Below are 19,259 nucleotides of genomic sequence, written 5' to 3'. Positions count from 1 at the left end.
TTCTTATTTTATTTATATTTAAATACACATACACATACGACGATCAACTGTAAATTTCAGACGGAACGTCTTAGCGTACACTCAAGTTTCCGCCCCGAAAGTTGTAATGGTCGCTCTGCTCACTGCTAGCCTGCTGCAGTATGCAGACAGATAAAACGCAGCGTTTTACACCGAAACGTGAGTTTAGGAAGGTCAGGTTTGAGTCAGAGTGTTAGTAGACCACCTTGTGAGGCGGAGGCGTCGTTTGTTGTAAAGTCTAGAGCGGTCTGGACCGAGCGAAGCGATGCTGGATCGTTTTGAGTGCTACGCCTTCACGGCGCTGTGCAGCGTCAATTTCTTCGTATCGTGTTTGCTGTTCTCGGCTGTGAGTCGGGAGCAGAGGGAGCCCTACATGGACGAGATCTTCCACATCCCACAGGCGCAGAAATATTGCCAGGGCAAATTTAACGAGGTACGTATGTGCATTAGGACAGGGTTTCTCAACACTGGTCCTAGAGGCCCACTTTCCTGCAGATTAGGTGTTTTTTCCTGCTTTAACTGAGCTTCCAGGACCATGGTTGAGAAATAGTGGACTAGGGGTTGGGCGGATTGATACTGGAGTATCGATATTTCCATCCCCGGTTTTTCTTCTTGAACGATAATCTTTAGATGAAGACAACGATATTAAAGGGTAATTTTGCCGATTTTTCAAAATTTCTGCATAATTACATGGTTAACGTCATCAGAGTCATTTAGAGTGGTTTGGTGTGAAATGCTTAGTTTGAGAGAAAATTGCCAAATCAGCTGAATCAGAAATGCTCACAGTGATGGTGGTGAGGGGAACCAGACGTCTGAGGGAGTTTAATGCCTCTAAAACCTCCCTCACAGAAAGTTACATGAAATAGTTATGAATACATTGCCTGATGTCTGAGACACTGTTTACAGTAGTTTTGTGATAAAGTTTTTGGTTTAAAACATATTTTAATCAGTTTATTTTAATCCATTCATGGTGGAAGGATACAAGAAGGGTGATCTAAGGCAAAACAGTCCTCAAAGACAACTTATTTTTTCAGATTGACCATTTTTTCCACCATTATTAACACTACATATGAAAAAGTCAGAAGACGTGTGGGTTTTGGATAGTAAATAAACTGGCTATATTGGCGTTGTAGACATTGGGACCCCTGGTTCCTATCACCACCACTGTAAAAGAAATCTGAGTTAGTAAGTTTCTGTACAAATAAACAAATTCACATCATCCCACTCTGATTCACTGTTTACATCTCAACCACTGACTTACGCAGTGGTAAAAATCAGTGGAATTCCCCTTGAAGGTTTTTATTTGATTAGTGCACTGAATATCTGTTGTTTTATGAACGTGTCTTTGGTGCTGAAAAGCAGTTATATAACATACATGATAGGAGCTACTTCTGCTCTCTCCCTTTGCTCCAGTCACACACACACAATTGAAAAGTATAAATCATTTTTTTAATGTATTCATCTATTTTGAACATTCTTTCTTTTGTATTTCAGTACTGTATTAATTTTTAAATACACCCTTACAATTAAGGCTTGTCAAAATAAGCGTACAGCTTTACTATGGATAGTTCTGCACAGTAAGTGGGACATCAGGATAAGGGGCACCCTCGAGCTAAGTGATACTAAGCTTTGCTGCCTTTGTCAGCCAATGATGACAAACATCATTTCAATGTTCTTGTATGTGTGATGTGTATGAATAAGTGTTACTTAAGTGTGAATGTTTTTGGTGTGACATTAAAGCAAATCAAGTTAAAATGTATATTATTTTCTTTTCTTAGTGGGATCCTATGATCACAACTCTGCCTGGTTTGTACCTGGTCTCTGTGGGAGTGATTAAACCGGTAGTGTGGCTGGCCGACTACTCCGGGACAATACTGTGCTCCACTGCTATGCTGCGCTTTATCAACCTCCTTTTCAACTGCGGCAACCTCTACATTCTCTATCTCATTATCTGCAGGCTGCACCTTAAAGACAAGGTGATAATTAAGTGCTCATATTTTTCTTTTTGAATTTACTCAGTAATGTTTCATAATACCATGTAGAACGTAGGTTATTTTATAAATAAAGAAAAGCCAGTAGAGATGCACCGAAATGAACGTTCTTGCTCAAAACCGAAATTCTGGACACACCCGGCCCAAAAAAACAAAGATGAAACAAAAACAGCTTACCCAGAAAAAAAAAACAAAAAACCTTACTCTAATGATTACGGTATGTGCTGCGAACATCTAACATCGTCGACAACAGGGAATGGTTGGTGCTATGCTGTACTTTGCATATTAAGCAGGATGTCACGTTTTCAAGTGATATCAAACCTGCCATGGAAAAAACCTTGGGTGTTGTTGGGATCTAATCCCAAGAATCTGTAAAACGTGTCTGCACTGACCGGTTCAGGCACATGAAAGGAACAAGCACCGCTTTTAATCTCTTACCTCTCATTTTCATTACCATTAAATAATTAGTAAATAAGATTTTTACACTTTGTAGGTCTGTGTAATCTTTGGGTTTTTTCTGTGACTAAATTTTCAGCCATGCCAAAGAACATTTTTTAATGTCAGTTGTGCTTCAGACCCCTTCCCCAAGCAGGTGAATCTGAGGATTACAGGTGTGTTCACAGAGTATTCAAAGAGCTTAATGTTGATTTTGTGTTTGAGACCTAAACATCGAGCAGGAACTAAAGCTTGTACGTGACCTTAATATGGAAAGACGTATGATGTGGCCTGAAAAACTTGCGAAATCCGGTGTGACACGCCTGACTTTTAAATAATTGTTCCCGGCTATACAGAGCGACTCACAACAGTGCATGTACACCATATTTTAGCGTATTTATTTCTACTGATTCAGTAATGCTGCTTCTTTTAATTTTAACAAAAAACTACATAGTGCAGCTTTATATGTAGACAAAAAAATAAGTGAATAATTAAAGTAAATTTTGCTTTATACTTAAAGGTATTGTGGATACTGAGCCCAAAATTGGTAAACCACAAACAGCCCAGCCCCCTATACTAACAGTTAAAATAATTCTTATAATCTCAACAAAAAGTGTAACACAAATTTCAAACATTTTTACATTGCTGTCCCACATTATTACTTTGCAAATGGGAACAGGCTTCCATTTATATCATTATAGTAAATTAACAGTAACAGTTATCAGTATAAATTTGAGTTCATTCTGCTCTTGCCTTATTTGTTCTCACCTCAGGCTCTTCCTCTCTCTTTTCTAGTCTCGCACAGCTGGGCGAAGAGTTCTCTCTGCCCTGACCCTGTCTACCTTTCCAGTGTTGTACTTCTTCACGTTCCTCTACTACACAGATGCCGGCTCCACCTTCTTCACCCTCTTCACCTACCTCATGTGTCTCTATGGGAGCCACAAAGCGGCAGCTCTTCTGGGCATCTGTGCCATCCTCTTTCGCCAGACCAACATCATCTGGGTGGCATTCTGTGCTGGCAGCATCGTAGCTCAGAAACTCGACGAGGCTTGGAGGTTGGAGCAGTCGAAGAAGAGGGACGAGAAAACACCTTCACAGATACCGTTGGCGATTAGTGGGGTGAAAAGGGTAGCACGTTTTTTAGTGGAATATCTCACAACTCCAACCAACATAAAGACAGTGATTTTATCTACGTGGCCATATGGCATAGTCGGGTTTGGCTTCATCACATTTGTGGTTTTGAACAATGGCATTGTGGTCGGAGACAGGACTAGTCATGAGGCTTGTTTGAACTTCCCTCAGCTTTTTTATTTCTTCTCCTTTACATTGGTCTTCTCCCTTCCTCTCTCACTTTGCTACCACAGGCTTGTCAGGTTCATGCAATCTCTAAAAAAGCACCCTTTATTGTTTCTTCTCATGGCTGCTGTGTCTTTGCTACTAGTCTGGAAGTTTACTTTTGTCCACAAGTACTTGCTGGCAGATAACAGGCATTTTCCTTTTTATGTATGGAAAAGGATCTTCCAGAAACACCATCTGGTTCGCTTCCTTCTAGTTCCTGGCTATTTGTTTGCAGCATGGAACTTTCTAGACACACTGAGGTCCAAGTCGTTGTTTTGGATCTTGGCTTTTTTCGTGTGTCTAGTGGCAGCTACGGTTCCTCAGAAACTTCTAGAATTCCGCTATTTTATTCTTCCGTATCTCCTGTACCGTGTACATGTCCCTCTACCGTCTCTTCACAGACTGCTGCTCGAATTTGGTCTCTATACAGTGGTCAATGCAGCTACACTCTACATATTCATCTACAAGACATTTCACTGGCCTGATAGCACCGCAGTGCAGAGATTCATGTGGTGACATTTGAACAATATAATCAGTTCACTTTTTTACTGAAGAAAGGGAAACTTACTGCTCACCTGGCACCTTCCTACCATAGATTCATGTTAGCAAAAGAACATGCAAAGACCAAAATAGACACTGTATAATGGGCTGTTAGCCCGTTCATGTCCAACAACTAAATTGGATAAGACAAAATGTCACAATTTTTTCTGATTGTCAAAGTAGTGAAATTTTTAAACACTGCCTCAAAGGGGTTCCTAGAACCTTTACATTATGTGGGGGTTCTTTAAAGTTCAACAAGGTTCTTTACACTCACACATCTCATTAACAACAGTTACTTTTTAAAGCACTATTCGTGTAAAGGTTCTGAAGGGAATCAAAAGTGGTTTCTCTATGGCATTACACAAAGAATTGTTTCCAGCTTTCCTGTTGCTGGTGAGAATTACCGTGGTTACAGTCCCCAGTGACTGTACTAACCACCAGTTTAAAAAAAGAAAAAAAAAGTTGTTCACTTAAGGATTAATTAAACAAATCACTAGTATTCCCACATGTGAGCATAACTGAAGTTTTAAAGATGTGATGTCCTATATCATCACATTCACTGTACCTGGAATAGATGAGATTGTTCCAGAAATGCGGCTGTTGACCTGCACTGGTTGAATGTGCTCAGTGGGGGGGTAGGGGTGGTTCTGCGTGCCATTTCAGCAGGTACATATCATGTATGTACAAAAAGCTGTCTACGTTACATTGTACATTAGGCCGTCCTCAGACCACAGTGTAAGTTTACAGACATCAAACAAAACGGCTTGGGGTTTTGGGAAAAACACTGTTGTATCACCTGTCTGATGTCAACCCGAACACCCTTTTTTTTCCTGTTGTTTTCGTTATTTCAGTAGTCCCATGTGTCAAAGACCAATTTTAATTGATACATTAACTGATTAAAGCTAATCAATTAAACAGATTAATTAATTAAGTATTTAATTGATTTTTTTTGTCACATGGTTTGCCTGCTGATTTTAAAAGACTTCTTCAGGTTTGTAATCAGAGAATATATAGACTAAAGGAAATGTGAAATTTCATATATGGACATGAATGGGTTAATGTCTGTCAGTTTGGCACTTACATACTTAAATTAATGTTAAAATAAGATTTTTTTTTATAAGATATGGTGTTTAAAGTTATGCTGTACCCAGTGTTTATATCTAATTACCTTTTAAGTGCCCCAATCAGATTTTAGCAGTTTGTTGAATCTCCAAATGTGGACTAAGCACAAGCATTGATGTTTACAATCCCTCTGATGTTCCTGTGTGACAAGTCGACAGTATGTGTTTAATTCTTCAGACTATACTGGTTCTGTGTTGTCATTTAAAAGACCAAAAAATTGTCTTGTCATGTCCATGCCATTTTTTTTTATAAGAAATGAATCATATTAGTCAGACTTCTTTACCTGTATGTTTTCTTTCCCTTGTGTGAATTGCTTTTGTCTACGAAAGATACTTGTTCTATGTTGTCAGTGTTCAGTTGTAAATCCGCTGTATTGATGCAATAAAAATAATTCATTGTTATGTTTTGATGCTCCTTCCATTCAGAACCGGGGGATATTTTGCAAAGCAGTATTTTTCAGATTAGCTTGATTACTTAAATCCAGAGTGTGTCCAATAAGGAAAATAGCTGAGGGATATCGTTAGAGTCCTTTTGAGTCTTTTGAGTTTAGAGTCTTTTGGCCTAAGCAACTAAGATATCCTGCTTTAGGTACCCCTTTGTGCTGGATTATAATGTAACTGGTAACACATGCTACAGACAAAATGTGTGGAATTCACTGTTTAGCTTGAAAAAGCACATAATGCACTTTCAGTTACTGCACATCACGTCCACTAGGTGGCAGTCTGAAACTGTTTATGCTGTATAACTCTACTTTTCTCATGCACTGTGGAGTGTTAGAGGGCTTTGTACAGGAAATCACTACCATCCATTACTTCTTGTTCTGCCTGACAGTTTTAATTAGACTTGAGAATGTTTGTTTCACACAGTTATCATATAATTGCCAACGATTGGCTGAGAAATCTCCAACCAATTATGAGCGTTGGTAACTTTGTGGTCTCTGAGCAGAGGTTGTTATGCAATGGATGTAGTTCTCGTGCTTCTCCCACACTAAGTTAACAACGCCAAGATACATACAGTACATTGCTAATTACTCTGTTTATGCATGTATATCTATATTACCACTTAAAGCCTTCAAACTTGGCATGAGGCTTTAACATACTGTGAAAGCATCTTGAGTAGGAACGCTCAGTACTGGCTGTATAATAATGCTCAGGATTTGGTCAAATACTGATATATTTCTAAATTCAATAATGTATTCCATTATAATACATACAAAAAGTAATTTATTCAGGATATATTTAGAATAAGTCCTAAGTAGGCACATGTGAAACAGCCATGTTCTAGTATGCACTGTTCATTAGTGGTGGCACACTAATTGGCACTTTCCTTTATATGTTTCTGAAAGGTTATTTTGGTAATTAATCTGCATAGAATGGCTAGAGATCAGTATGAATGGACTACGAATGTGAAAGGACAGACTAGTTAAAGCCAAGTTTCTTTGTACTGTACCATCTTCACTTGAAGCTAATCTAGCTTAATCAATAACAGAGCAAAAATTTACACATATGACAGTGCATGTGAGACTTTTGAGATATGTAAGCGTATGTACGCACCAATTTTTGATGAGAAGCTGAAATTTTAGGGGAATACTGGGGCAATAAAAAAAGGCCAGCAATGCATTTACTACGTAGGATTTTAGTTGAAACTGAAATTAGCATTACTGAGTCGAGGAAAAAACACACTTAGGCATGGTGTGCTTGCACTGCTGTGAGTCTATGGAGTTAATTCTGTGCCCAAAAATTCAAATAAAATAATAAAATCCACAAGCAAAATATTAAGTATTAAAGTGTCCAAAATATGATGCAAATACAAATAATGAGAGTTAAATTAGACTTTTCAAAAAGATTACTTCTCATTTTCAGTCATTCTGATATAAATGTACTACTCATTTTGCTTTATTTTTTTTCTGTTTGCTGATTTTGCTGATATACTTTTTGCATTTTGAGTTTTTTTGTTATTTGTATTTGCATAATATTTTGGACATTTTGATGCTTAATATTTTGCTTTGGGATTTTATTATTTTATTTGAAACTTTTAGCCCAAAATTAACTCCATATTGACTCACCCTGTAAAGCCTGAAATAATAATTCAAAAGTCAGAAGGGTGAGATTGTGTTTCGCAGGATTTTTTTGGACCATGTCATACATCTTTACATAATAACTACAAGCACAGGCTCAAAAAGAACATCTGGCTCGATGTTCAGGTCTCAAATGCAAAATGCATTATATTGATGAAGATTTGATGGCAATAATAGATTATTCACTCCCCTCCTTCTTCACCAAGTTTTGACTGAGCTTTCTTTGAATACTCTGAAAAGGGCCGGTGTGGCTACAGGTTTTCACTCCAAACAAGCTGAAGCACACCTGACCCTTTTGTTTTAATCAGTTAGTCTCAGTCTTCAAACATTTTATCAGGTGACCTCCTGCTTTGTTGGAGTGAAAACCTGCAGCCACACCGGCCCTTTGCGGATAACGTTGGACACCCCTGCCCTTGGGGAAGGGGTCCGAAGCACAACCCACTTTACCAAATGATCTTCCACACATTGTGTACAATTACACCTTTCCACCAGAGAGATGAGCGCATCTTTTTCTATGAGTTCATCTGTTTTGCGTATTTTCTGTAGCTCCCTTGTAGAGGGTGTTGTTTCACTTCCTAAGTTTAAACAATAAGAATCGTCTGTAGAGCCTTATATCTGTTTGCTCTAAAATAATTGGTCCTCCATTGAAATCACTGGCTGTACTACACAAACAACATACACTTAAAAAGCCATCCTGTCATTAATGACCCTTCACACATCCTCCACTGTGCCTTTGAGTTGTTGCCTCTTATCACTATCGTTATCGCTGCCCTAGATGTCAGTCTGTTTGAGAAAGAGTGACATTTGTGCCTGAGGCCATCAGGTTAACCAGTGACCATTCAGGGTGAGCCATGTGCTTACAGTCTATTTTATGTTTATTTTTTTACTGCTTATTTATAAAGATATTTGTTTATAGCTGTCCATAGATGTCTCTCGGTTATATGTTTGTGTCATATGTTCATATACCCAGTTATGAATTGCTCGTCTGGGACTAATAAAGTTTATTTAATTCAATTCAATTCAGTTTAATGTTTAAAGGGATATGCAAGCCAAAATGCAAGTTTTGCTACATATTTTGCTAACATGCCTACTCACATCCTACACTGATGGCACAGTAGTCTCTAGAGTGAGATTTTCTGGATTTAAAACTTCTGATGATGAATTTTAAAGGTGGGAGGCAATCCTTAAATAAGCGCTTTGGGGTAGATTTATTTGTTTCTTTATTTGTTGGGTGGTGTATGCAGAAGGAAGCCAGAAAGCTAATGTTACTGTTAGGAAGCCAAATATCTTGTTGCAGCTGTGTGACTGTAGTAACTGCCTTCAAATCATTGTTACAACGGGCGAGATTTGATTAGTCCAGCAACAGAAATGGCTCATTAGATGAGGAGAACAACAAAGTAAAAGCTAAAGTTGGCAACATATCTGGCTATCTAGATACCACAGTTTGCCTCTTTTCCTCATGCTGATAGGGTAAAAACTTGTCTCTTGTGTCCAATTTTGAGCTGAATAAATGTAGAATTGTTCCAAGGCAACCAAGGTAAGAGTTACGCTAATGCTAGCTTGGTTGTACTTGTTAGCCTACAGCTCAGTGGTTAGACTAACAGTCAGGATTGGTTGCCACGACAGAGATTCTCAATGGTTGTACTGCGTATTTGCGTAAGGTATTGCAGCAAGAGAAAATTGATGAGTGCTAAAGCTGAGGAATACAGTGCAACTTACTCCATAACACAACAAATGACATATTAAGCTCTTGTTTTTAGGCCAGAACACACCTTAAAATACAACATAGGTGGGAATGTATTCTAAAAGATTCTCATAGAAATGTATAGGGCTGTTTTTTGGACATGCATTAAACCTACCCTGCTAGAAAAATCAGCATATTGCTGTTGTTGGAAGAAAACCTCGTATCTCCAGAATGAGATCTTTACAGGAAAAGGAAAAACATAGTTTACTTTTAATGTAAGTCAATGGAACCAGACTTTGGTCAAAGTCATTTTGGGCCATTTCTTTTTGAAATATAAACACACTGTAAAGGGCAACAGGCATTTTCAAATTACGTCAAAAACTGAAAAACGTCAAAAATGAGATTTGAGGTTTTCTTCCGACAGCAGCGATATGTTGTGTTTTGGATGCTGGTATGCTGGTCAACCAGCATTACTGTGCGAGCAAAACCAGCACCAGACCAGCATAAACCAGCATAAAGCAACTCAATTTCATGCTGCTCTGTGCTGTTTCTTTGTTTATTTTTCAGCAGTGTAGTCTTGGAATAAATTGTAATACTAATGGTGTTTCACCATTAAAACTCTATATAGTCTAGGTTTAGGCTTAATGTGGGTCAGTATCAGCCAATAACCTAACAATTCTGAATTCTGCCAAAACATATTATGGACTGAATACTGCTTCATTTTTGTATGCTGAATATGTATTGATGTTACTTGTTTTCTTTTACAGCCCAACACTGACTGTGCTCCATTATTTCAGCTGAAATATTGTGATTTTGCAAATGCCTGTTTGACCTACGCTTGGTGTGCCTACAACCCTGTCCCAAACCACAATCACATGCCCAAATCCCAGCGCTCTGGTGCTTTCCCCATGCCCCAGTTACAGCTTCCAGAAACTTCTACTGAACTGGGAACAAGGGGATGGAGAAAAAGTACAACAAAAGTTTTATTCTGTGACCTATATTTGGTCCTGCATTTTACAGCATTAATAATACACACTTGTGATGTAAGGATGAATGTATTCACAACATCAGAAATGCCATAAAAGCTTTCATATCTGTGATGATTTCAGTGCTATATAAAACATACATAATATATCTAGCCTGATTACCCAATATACTAGTGTTCTAGGTTAGGGCACATGAATGTGAAGTATATTTATAAGTACATAAACATGAAGCATTTGCTTGCTGTATAAGGGATTTATATCTTAAGATTTTGTTAAAAACAGACCTTTTAGAAAGAGACAGCCATTAGTAGCCAAAAGCAAAGGAGAGAAAGTGGGCTGATGGAGGTTCTAATCAGCTGAAGGTGTGTTCAAATTGTAATTACCTACTAGCTAAGATGGTAGGTGCTCTTCATGATGCACCCTTAAAGGGGAATTCCACTGGTTTGTGTCAAAATCTCTGCATAATTTAGTGGTTAATGTGAAACCAAGTCATTCAGAGTGGTTTGATGTGAAATGCATGATTTTAGAGAAACTTACCATGTCATAATTGTTCCCAGTGCTGGTGATAGGAACAAGACATCTGAAACATTCAGAAATGATTAAATGAAATGGTTCCAAATTATTTACCTAAAGCCTGAGACGCTGTTTTATGATAGTTTTGAGAAAGTTTTGGCCCAAAATGTAGTCTTTTTAAAATACATTCATGGCAAAGAGGTACATTAAGAGTGTTATAAAGCAAAACAGCTAAAGAAAACTTTTTTTAACTTTTCTTCAGATTTTACCATCATCAGCATTATATAAAAACTCAGAAAACACATGTAGGTTCACTGGTGGTTTTGGATAATATGTAAAATGGCTACATTTGTGCTGTAGACATTATGCCTCCTGGTTCCTATCATCCCTAATGTGAAGAAATAATTTTTCTACAATTAATAATTTCACATCACACCACTCCGAGTTACTTACAGTGTACACCTCAACTAAATTATAAAGAAATTGTGAAAAATCAGTGGACTTGCCCTTAAAAAGTTCTGAAATGGTTCTGGGAATAGATGTACAGTTGTAGGAAACTTAAACTTCCTTAAACTTAATAATGTGCACTCGCACCTCATTTACAAAAATGGTTCTTTAAAGAAAAGAATCATTCAATGAAAGGATCTTTAAGAATGTGCTGCAATCTTCTCTTGGATTTTAACTGGTTGTTATGTATAAATTTCATTTCTTGGGTAATAAATAAACATAATCAGTCCATTTAATTGAAATTTATTCAAATCACTTTAATGTGATTTACTTGAATTTGTTAAATGCATATCATTCAATCAAATATATTAAAAGCTGCTTAATACAGTTGCATGGAACCACTTGATATAACATTTTTATGTATACCCAACACTTCATTTTTTTTATTTTGAGTGAAGAACGGAGTAAAAGGTAATTTGATTTCCTCATATAAATAGAAATAAACATATCATTGGAAAATACTCAGAAAACTACAGATCCATAAAGTTTTAATGAAGTATATGAAATGGAATAACTGGAACTACTTACTATCCTCTTTGCATGCTCTGATTTTTCAGGCACAGCTATTAATCCCCTCGGAGACCTAGGTAGAGACTCAAATTCTCCTTCCTTTTTTATTATTTTTCTCTATTTCACTCTACCTCTCTCTATTTTTCTCTCCCATCCTCCTTTACTAGTGAACCCACCGCTAAAATTAGACCTGTAGCTTCAGTTCCAGTTTTTCCACATCAGATCTCAGAGTCTTCACACATGCGCAGCCACAAACCACTGCATGAGCCTGTAATGAAGTGGATAAAACTTCCCAGCATGCCCCAGTGGCCACAGAGAACTCATTAAACACATGTCATGCAGCATGTGGCCGCTGCTGACGCTCTATAAAAAGTGGAGCTCCGAGACTGAGCAGAACATCATTAAGTAGGTACGGTTAATCAGCGCTGTCTTGCTCCTCTGTAGATCGTGTTACTGCTCTTTTCAAGCTAAAAAACATTTAAAACTCTAATAAAATGCAAATTCGCTGGAAAACATGTCACATTTTCAGATAATATTTGCAGCAGCAATGTCCATTCTTGAGCTTTAATGTTTGCTTCTGAACCACAGCAGAAAGTTTTACCCTCACGTATCACAGTATTTTCTATCAACAGGCATTTCAAGTCACCAAAGACATACAGCACACTTAACAAAAGATGTGAGACTAGAAGTTAGCATGTGTGCTTGTTATTTTGTGGTACAATCTCAGAATTTGTACTAGGGCTGCACGCTAACAACAAAGTAACGTTTGGCAATTATATTCTCACATGTTGCAATGAAAGTCAGTCCAATCAGCCTGATCCAAAGTTCACTTTTCCTTTTTTGTGTAGTTGTGTGTGTGTGTGTGCGTGTGTGTGTGTGTGTGTGTGTGTGTGTATGCATTGCGTAATGTGTCCCATTTCTAAAATGTGCAGTAGCGCATTGCACAAGATCACACTTAACACCCCCTTTCCTGAATATTGCATTAGAGTATTGGGTGGCCGGGGTGGCCAGTGCCATGCTAGCACAAAGGATCTCGTCCCCATGCCTTCCTAAGTCGTTGCCATGACTTGATTATCTTGTTCCCATGCCTTACTAAGTCATTGCCAAGACTTGATTATCTTGTTCCCACGCCTTACTAAGTCGTTGTCATGACTTAGTAAGACATGGGAATGAGATCATGCCTTATTAAGGTGTGGTCAGGGTTTAATTATCTCATTCCCATCCATGCCTTATGAAGTCGTGGCCACGCATTAGGATCTGAGCAAACAGGTGGGTAAATGTGCACTGGGTCCCTTCAGCAGTGCAGCTCTTTGTTTGTCATGCTTACTGTTTGTAGGCTAGATTCCATATGTTAGATAAGCTAGATTACATATTCCATATGTAGAACAAGTTTGTGGTATATACAGTGTTGTCTGACTAGTTTCTGATCAGTAGACTCATGTCTGGTGAGGGCCTAGCTAACTTCTATGGCACGTCTCCATGAAACGTTTTCTTAAAGTTAATACTGTGCACTCACAAAGGTTTTATTCAGTATTTCTTAGCAGTGTGCCATCCCAGGTTACCCATTTCTTGGATGTAACCTGGCCACCCCATTCTAAATGTTCTAGCTACACCCCGGTTAAGTAAAAATTGAGTGGAAACAAGTATTCAGGCGTTTTTGTTTTTCAATGTACATCCAGTGTATATATCTATTCAAATTTACGTGCATAATGTCTTTTGACTTTGTACTTCTAAATATTGTAATTAGTGCAAAGCACGCTGATTCCCTCACCATTTGTGTAGTGAACTGCAGCCTGAGTAAGTTAGTAGAGTTTATTGTCTAAGGAGCAGACATCAGATTGTAATGAGTTAGTGAGCTACCAGGAGGAAAAGAGAGTGGAAGGAAAAGCCAGTCTCTTGGGGTAAGCTATTAGCATAGCATGGAGACTAGCCAGCTTTTTGTGTGCACTGCCTATGGCGCTCCTCGCTCAGCCAGCTGCTTCAGGCGATGCCGCGGTCTCAGCCTTGTAACTTTTACTAAAATCCAGTAGTTTCTGATGCTCACAGATTAAAGCTTGAGTGTAAGAGACACTCATATGAGACAAATGACTTTTGGATGTCAAACAACATTAGCACCATTGTTGCCGAGCTCTGAGAAGCCACTGTGGGCTTTACATACACTCACCTTTATCTTGATAGGGTTAAAAAGCAATACTAACATCCGTGTATGTATTGTTCATTCTGTTTTTACCATTTTGCCCAATAAAAATATTTTAGATTTACTTAAGTTTTTAAATATGGTTCTTATTAAAAGTGAAGGGACATCCAGAATAATATTCCATTGTTAATCTACAAAAAAATTACTTAAGCATACAAAATAGTTTTATTAAAAAAAATACATCGATACACTATACACCATTATATATACAGAAATCGTTAGTAATCTTCATTGCAAACACCTTCAAATTCTTTTTTAGTTTAAAAAGATGTGGTAGCATTTCACCTGTCTCAGAGGAAGCACATGCTAATCTTCACTCTCCCGCCTTGGTAGCATTGTGTGATTGGGAGTGTAGTAGCTAGCGGATGGGAACTGGCCATGACTAAACTGAGGAGAAAATGATGTCTTCTTGGATTCCTGGATGGCATTGCCAGGGAATTGACTTGTGACCACTTGGGAGCCCTAAGAGTTTAGTAGTTTTTAAAGAAAAAGTAATTTTGCTATCAGCTGATACACAAGGCCTCTGTATTAGAAAATAAAAGGTGGAATCATGTCACCCTCTACCTGCAACCTTTACTGTCCTTATTTTTTTTGGAAAAGTCTCTCTAGTGAGCTGAGAGTTGCGGTATTTATTCCAGTGGACGGCGCCCCAGTGACCTCCTTTTTAGGAGTGCAACTCCCAGAGCGTCCACTGGCCCGGGACACCTGCTCACCATTTATTTAGCGATTGCTCTGATCAGTTTGTTATTCATGAATGGTTTGATTAACTCCAAGAAATGAAGTTAGTTGAGCTCTGTTCCAGTTGAAGGAAATGCAAGGAGGTTTAAGGCTAGGAATGAAGAGCACGTTGTGTAAACGATTAGCTTGTTAGCTTTGTAAAGTGGGTCATCATGGAGCAAAGTATTATACCTTCTTTTTAGCCTCCTCAAATACTCTGAAAAAATCAAGTGAGTTGTTTTACTTACAGACTGGAAATATGATAATATTAATGCAAAAGCATTTTATTTTGAGGTAACAAACTCTGTATATGCTGACTCTACTCTGTTTGATGGAATAGAAAGTGTGGCATAATTAAATTAAGTATAGACAAATAATTTATTTTGAGTGTAGGATGTGCTGCAGGTTAGTAATTCAATAATAATAACAATTACAAAGCACTTGCCTTACAACACATTAAAATCAGAGTCCAACAATGAATTACAAGTTAATGTTTTGTTTTATTCTGTTACTGTATAATGAATTAGGTTAGAGTGATCTGCAGTCCATGGTAATAGAAGTAATGAAATAGAAAGTGGATGCCAAACACCATAAACTAACAAGAAAGCGGCCTCATATCAGATGAAGTCATTATCTCTGATAATCATGTGAAGACCTTTCATACAGTGTGAACTAGACTTGATGATTAGACTTCAGCAAGTGTGGCTCATTTAAAGAAAATCAATATTTATGTGCACTTGCTGCCTTTCACTTCACACACACAGCAGCAAATGTGACACGTGTGTGTGTGTGTGTGTGTGTGTGTGTGTGTGTGTGTGTGTGTGTGTGTGTGTGTGCATCTGTTTTCATACATTTTCACAAAAAATGTCCTGGGTTTGTAAGAAAACTGGAGAAAAACAGGGCTAACCTAACAAGAAAATGTCCCGGACTTTTTTATGGTTGATACATTTGTGCTCTGTGTTTAATTTCTTAAACCTGAAAAGGCAAAACCATTTTTTATGGTTAAGATTAGGGTCAGGTTTAGGGTTAGGAATTCTTCTTACATGCATTCCTGTGGAAAGTAAATATTTATATTTAAAAGAAAATGACACCTCAGCAACTAAATATTTTTCAGTATTTACTGTGCCCACCCTTTATGCCTTTATGACTGCTTCTGTTGTTTTCCAGAATCTTTTAGTTTTTCAAAGAAATGTACAGGGTTATTTTTTAACACCTCCAAAGTTCAGTCTTAGCAGCTCCAAGAAGATCCAAGTAATCCCAAACACATTCAGTGATGTTGAGGTCTGGACTCTGAGGTGGTCAGTCCATTGTTCTGAGATCACCAGCAGCTTCTTTGTTTGATTTGCAAATGTTCTTTTTTGTCCGTTTCCTTTTCTCAGTAAGGGCTTCTTGGCAGCTACACATCATAGTGTTGAGTTGTCTTCTCACAGTGTAAGGATGGACAGAAACACCTGTGGATTTTTTCAGATCTGAAGTAAGAGTGGAGCTTGATTTTCCTTTAGAGATGAAAACACTGTTATTGTTCAGTAAATACAGGGACTTCAATGCAAACTGATTGAGCTATTTTTAGGTTATAGAATTGTGTAATAAAACTTATTCTTGTGTAATAAGTTTTTGTGTAATAAGATTTTTATATATGTATAGAGGGCGGCACGGTGGCGCAGTGGGTAGCCCTGTCACCTCACAGCAAGAATGGCCTGGGTTCAATTCCCGGCTGGGTGACCAGGGTCATTTCTGTGTGGAGTTTGCATGTTCTCCCTGTGTCTGCGTGGGTTTCCTCCCACAGTCCAAAGATATGCAGTCAGGCTGTTTGGACATGCTTATATATATATATATATATGTATATATATAAACATATATGTCGCTGCTGTCGAACCAAAACTTCGTATCTCCATTTTTTTGGTTTTTGACATAATTTCAAAATACCTACTGTCCTTTATATTGTGTGTAAACATCAAGATGAATGGACCAAGAAAAATGGCCCAGAATTACTTGTAAATATGTCTGGTTCCATTAACTTACATTAAAAATAAAGTATGTTTAAATATAAATTTCAGCCTAAATTCATATTTAAATCAGCCTAAATATGACTTTTGTTTTCAACACATAAACAAATAAAAACCAAACAAAGTGGCCAATAGGGAAGCAAAGTGAGTCCTGGAAAAAGCAGTAATTTGGATGTTCAGTATGAAACAGCCTCTAAACGAAGGACAAAAGGACATAAACTCCCCTTTTCCAAACTCCACTACCAAGGGCAGAGAATCCCCCGACACTGCTAAGTTGTGTGTGGAGGGGAAGCAGCTGCACTGATGCTATAAATATCACTCAAGACTAAATTTACCTTCACTGACCGCTCCACAAGCTGTTGGATCGAAACACATGGCCTGTGTGCTACAGAGGTCACAATCTATAGATGAAAATTAAATATTCAAAGCACTAGGTTTAGACAGAGACCTGAATAGAAGGGCTTTTCTTGGAAACGTTTAGCTCAGTCTGAGCAGCCATTCACATAAATAACGAAGGGTAGTGTCCCATAGTCCATGAGTTTACTTATCCAAATTTACTGACTAGACCAGGGGTCAACAACATGCGGCTCGTTAACTGCCCTGTTGCGGCTCCACAGCAGAATTCGATTTTTAGGTAAAAATAAAAATGACCCCCCTTTGCAGTAAAATTGCTGATTGTTCTAACACAGTTTTAAAAATAAATGGTCTTAAACGCTAGAGTAAATGTAGAAGTGCCAATTCACCCTTTAACCCTGAAGGTTGGTGCGCAGACTGCTGGTCATCATAGCAATGCAGACAACAGTCTCACCTAGCTAGCTGCTAATGAAAAGGCAAAGCAAAAGATTTAACATAAACATCAATAATTTGGAGACGAATGAACTAATTTGCATTAATTTGCACTCCAGCTGGTTTCCTGATACATTTAGTCTGCAACGATAAGCTGTCAGACACTAAAACGTTGCAAAGCTGAAGTTAGCTTCTCATTCGCCAGTTTCTTGTTTGAATTTTCCCGTTCCATCTTAAATAGTGCAGCAGTAACATTCTGGGGCCTCAGGTATAATTTAAGGTGGAACGAGAACACTCAAACAAGAAGCTGAAAAATGAGAAGCTGACTTCAGCCTTGTGAAAAAATAAACGTTAGGAGACATTTTACAAGAAACTATTCCACTTTTGAGGAAATGTTTCCTGCCGGAGAAAAGCGGCTATAGCGAAGCTAAATCTTAAAGCAGAGTAAGTCTCCGTTTTTGTTTATATTTTTTAGCCTATACTAGTACTTTAGCACATACTAATACAGCCAAGATGGTAAAATGGACATAAAATGTTGTGGCTCACAAAGCGGTTTGATTTTCAAATTTCCAATTCTATGAGGAAAGTCATCACTCTAGGCCTGCTGGAAGTCTCAGATACGTCACTGACTGTGAATTCAAGTGGGAAGTCTTCCAGGTTCAGTTAGCTTTATATGTAAATATGTCTGTTACAAGCTTTAAATTAAACATGGAATGTCTTTTACAAGTTTCGAATGTCAGTATTTTGTCTTGAACAGCCAAAAACTGTTCATGTGAATCAGGTATAGGGTGATATATAATATTTGAACCCCCATAGAGGTGCTAGAAACTAGCATTATTGTAGTGGTGTTTTTTGACGGTTTTCACGCTTACAGCCTGAACCGAAAGCCCAGCTTTAATAGTCATGGTTAATGATGTACTTAATGGTATTTTAAGTACTCACAGTACTTGATTATCTCCCTCTCTACTTTTGCTTTTCTTTTTTTAATATTTCCTCAAGCAGGCATGTCTTCACATGACATAATGTGGCTTGCGGTAATAATTGCAGTAATATTTCAATTAGGCAGTGTAACTTTAGGGGTTTTCAGCTAAGGCCCATCTGGGACTTCAAACCAGCATCTGCTGGACTCTGTTAAAGGTTTGTGTGTGCATGTGTGGGATTAGGGGACATGCTCAACACACACCACATGCCTCTCTCTTTCCCTCTCTCTCTCTCTCTCTAGGCCCTTAGAACAGAATGGAATGGCTATTTAATCTGAGATGTCAGCTCTCATTAAAGTGAATGTTCAGTGAAAAATGAACGTAATTTTCTCCTTACTCCAAATGTAGTCTATCAGCCAAGACATGTTTGGTGTCTGAAGTTTCCTTCCTTAGTTTTGTACTGCAGTTATGAGGCTAATGTAACCAACAAGTAATGGAAAGTTATAGCCCACCAGTTAGCATCATACAATCTGCTTGCCTAAATCATCACAAATTGCATAGACCCACTATTTTTTTGGTAAAAATAGAATAAAATTCATACTGAAAAATATCTGCTACTGTTTTCAGTTACGCTAGGTAGTAGTGGATGATATACTGGTTGATCCAGAAAGCAGCTGAAATTTTTTTAAAGATATTAGTGCTACCTCTGTGTAATCAGCTGGTTGACGAGGGAGCCCAGAGGAGATTTTTATTGCCCAAATGGCTGTAATGGACAATCACCTAAAATTCCCTTGGAGAAATAGCGTTAGACAAAAAGGAGTCATGAGATACAAGAGAGATAAAGGAGAGTTTAGCTGCAGATAAAGATAAGCGTTTTTATTTTAGGTGGGCGCAATGTGTGACTTTATTGAG

The 19,259-nt window shown here is 38.0% G+C and overlaps 1 protein-coding gene across 1 annotated transcript; it reads left to right on the top strand.

Moving 5' to 3' along the window:
* The first annotated feature begins 76 nt into the window (after positions 1–76).
* On the top strand, positions 77–4,752 carry alg10 (ALG10 alpha-1,2-mannosyltransferase). Its single transcript, XM_036577349.1, has 3 exons — positions 77–451; positions 1,797–1,994; positions 3,240–4,752. Exons 1-3 carry the CDS (start codon positions 284–286, stop codon positions 4,296–4,298), a joined length of 1,425 nt encoding a protein of 474 aa, XP_036433242.1. The 5' UTR covers positions 77–283; the 3' UTR covers positions 4,299–4,752.
* Positions 4,753–19,259: the final 14,507 nt, after the last annotated feature.

Source organism: Colossoma macropomum, unplaced genomic scaffold, assembly GCF_904425465.1.
Source record: "Colossoma macropomum unplaced genomic scaffold, Colossoma_macropomum, whole genome shotgun sequence".
Lineage (NCBI taxonomy): Eukaryota > Metazoa > Chordata > Actinopteri > Characiformes > Serrasalmidae > Colossoma > Colossoma macropomum.
Note: the sequence above shows the minus strand (reverse complement) of the source record. Positions and strands in the feature narration are given on the sequence as shown.

Excerpts from the sequence above, each read along its gene's own strand:
- alg10 (XM_036577349.1), top strand. The coding sequence starts at position 284 with ATGCTGGATCGTTTTGAGTGCTACGCCTTCACGGCGCTGTGCAGCGTC. Across the intron at positions 452-1,796 it reads GCCAGGGCAAATTTAACGAG|TGGGATCCTATGATCACAAC; the intron begins GTACGTATGTGC and ends TTCTTTTCTTAG. Across the intron at positions 1,995-3,239 it reads GGCTGCACCTTAAAGACAAG|TCTCGCACAGCTGGGCGAAG; the intron begins GTGATAATTAAG and ends TCTCTTTTCTAG.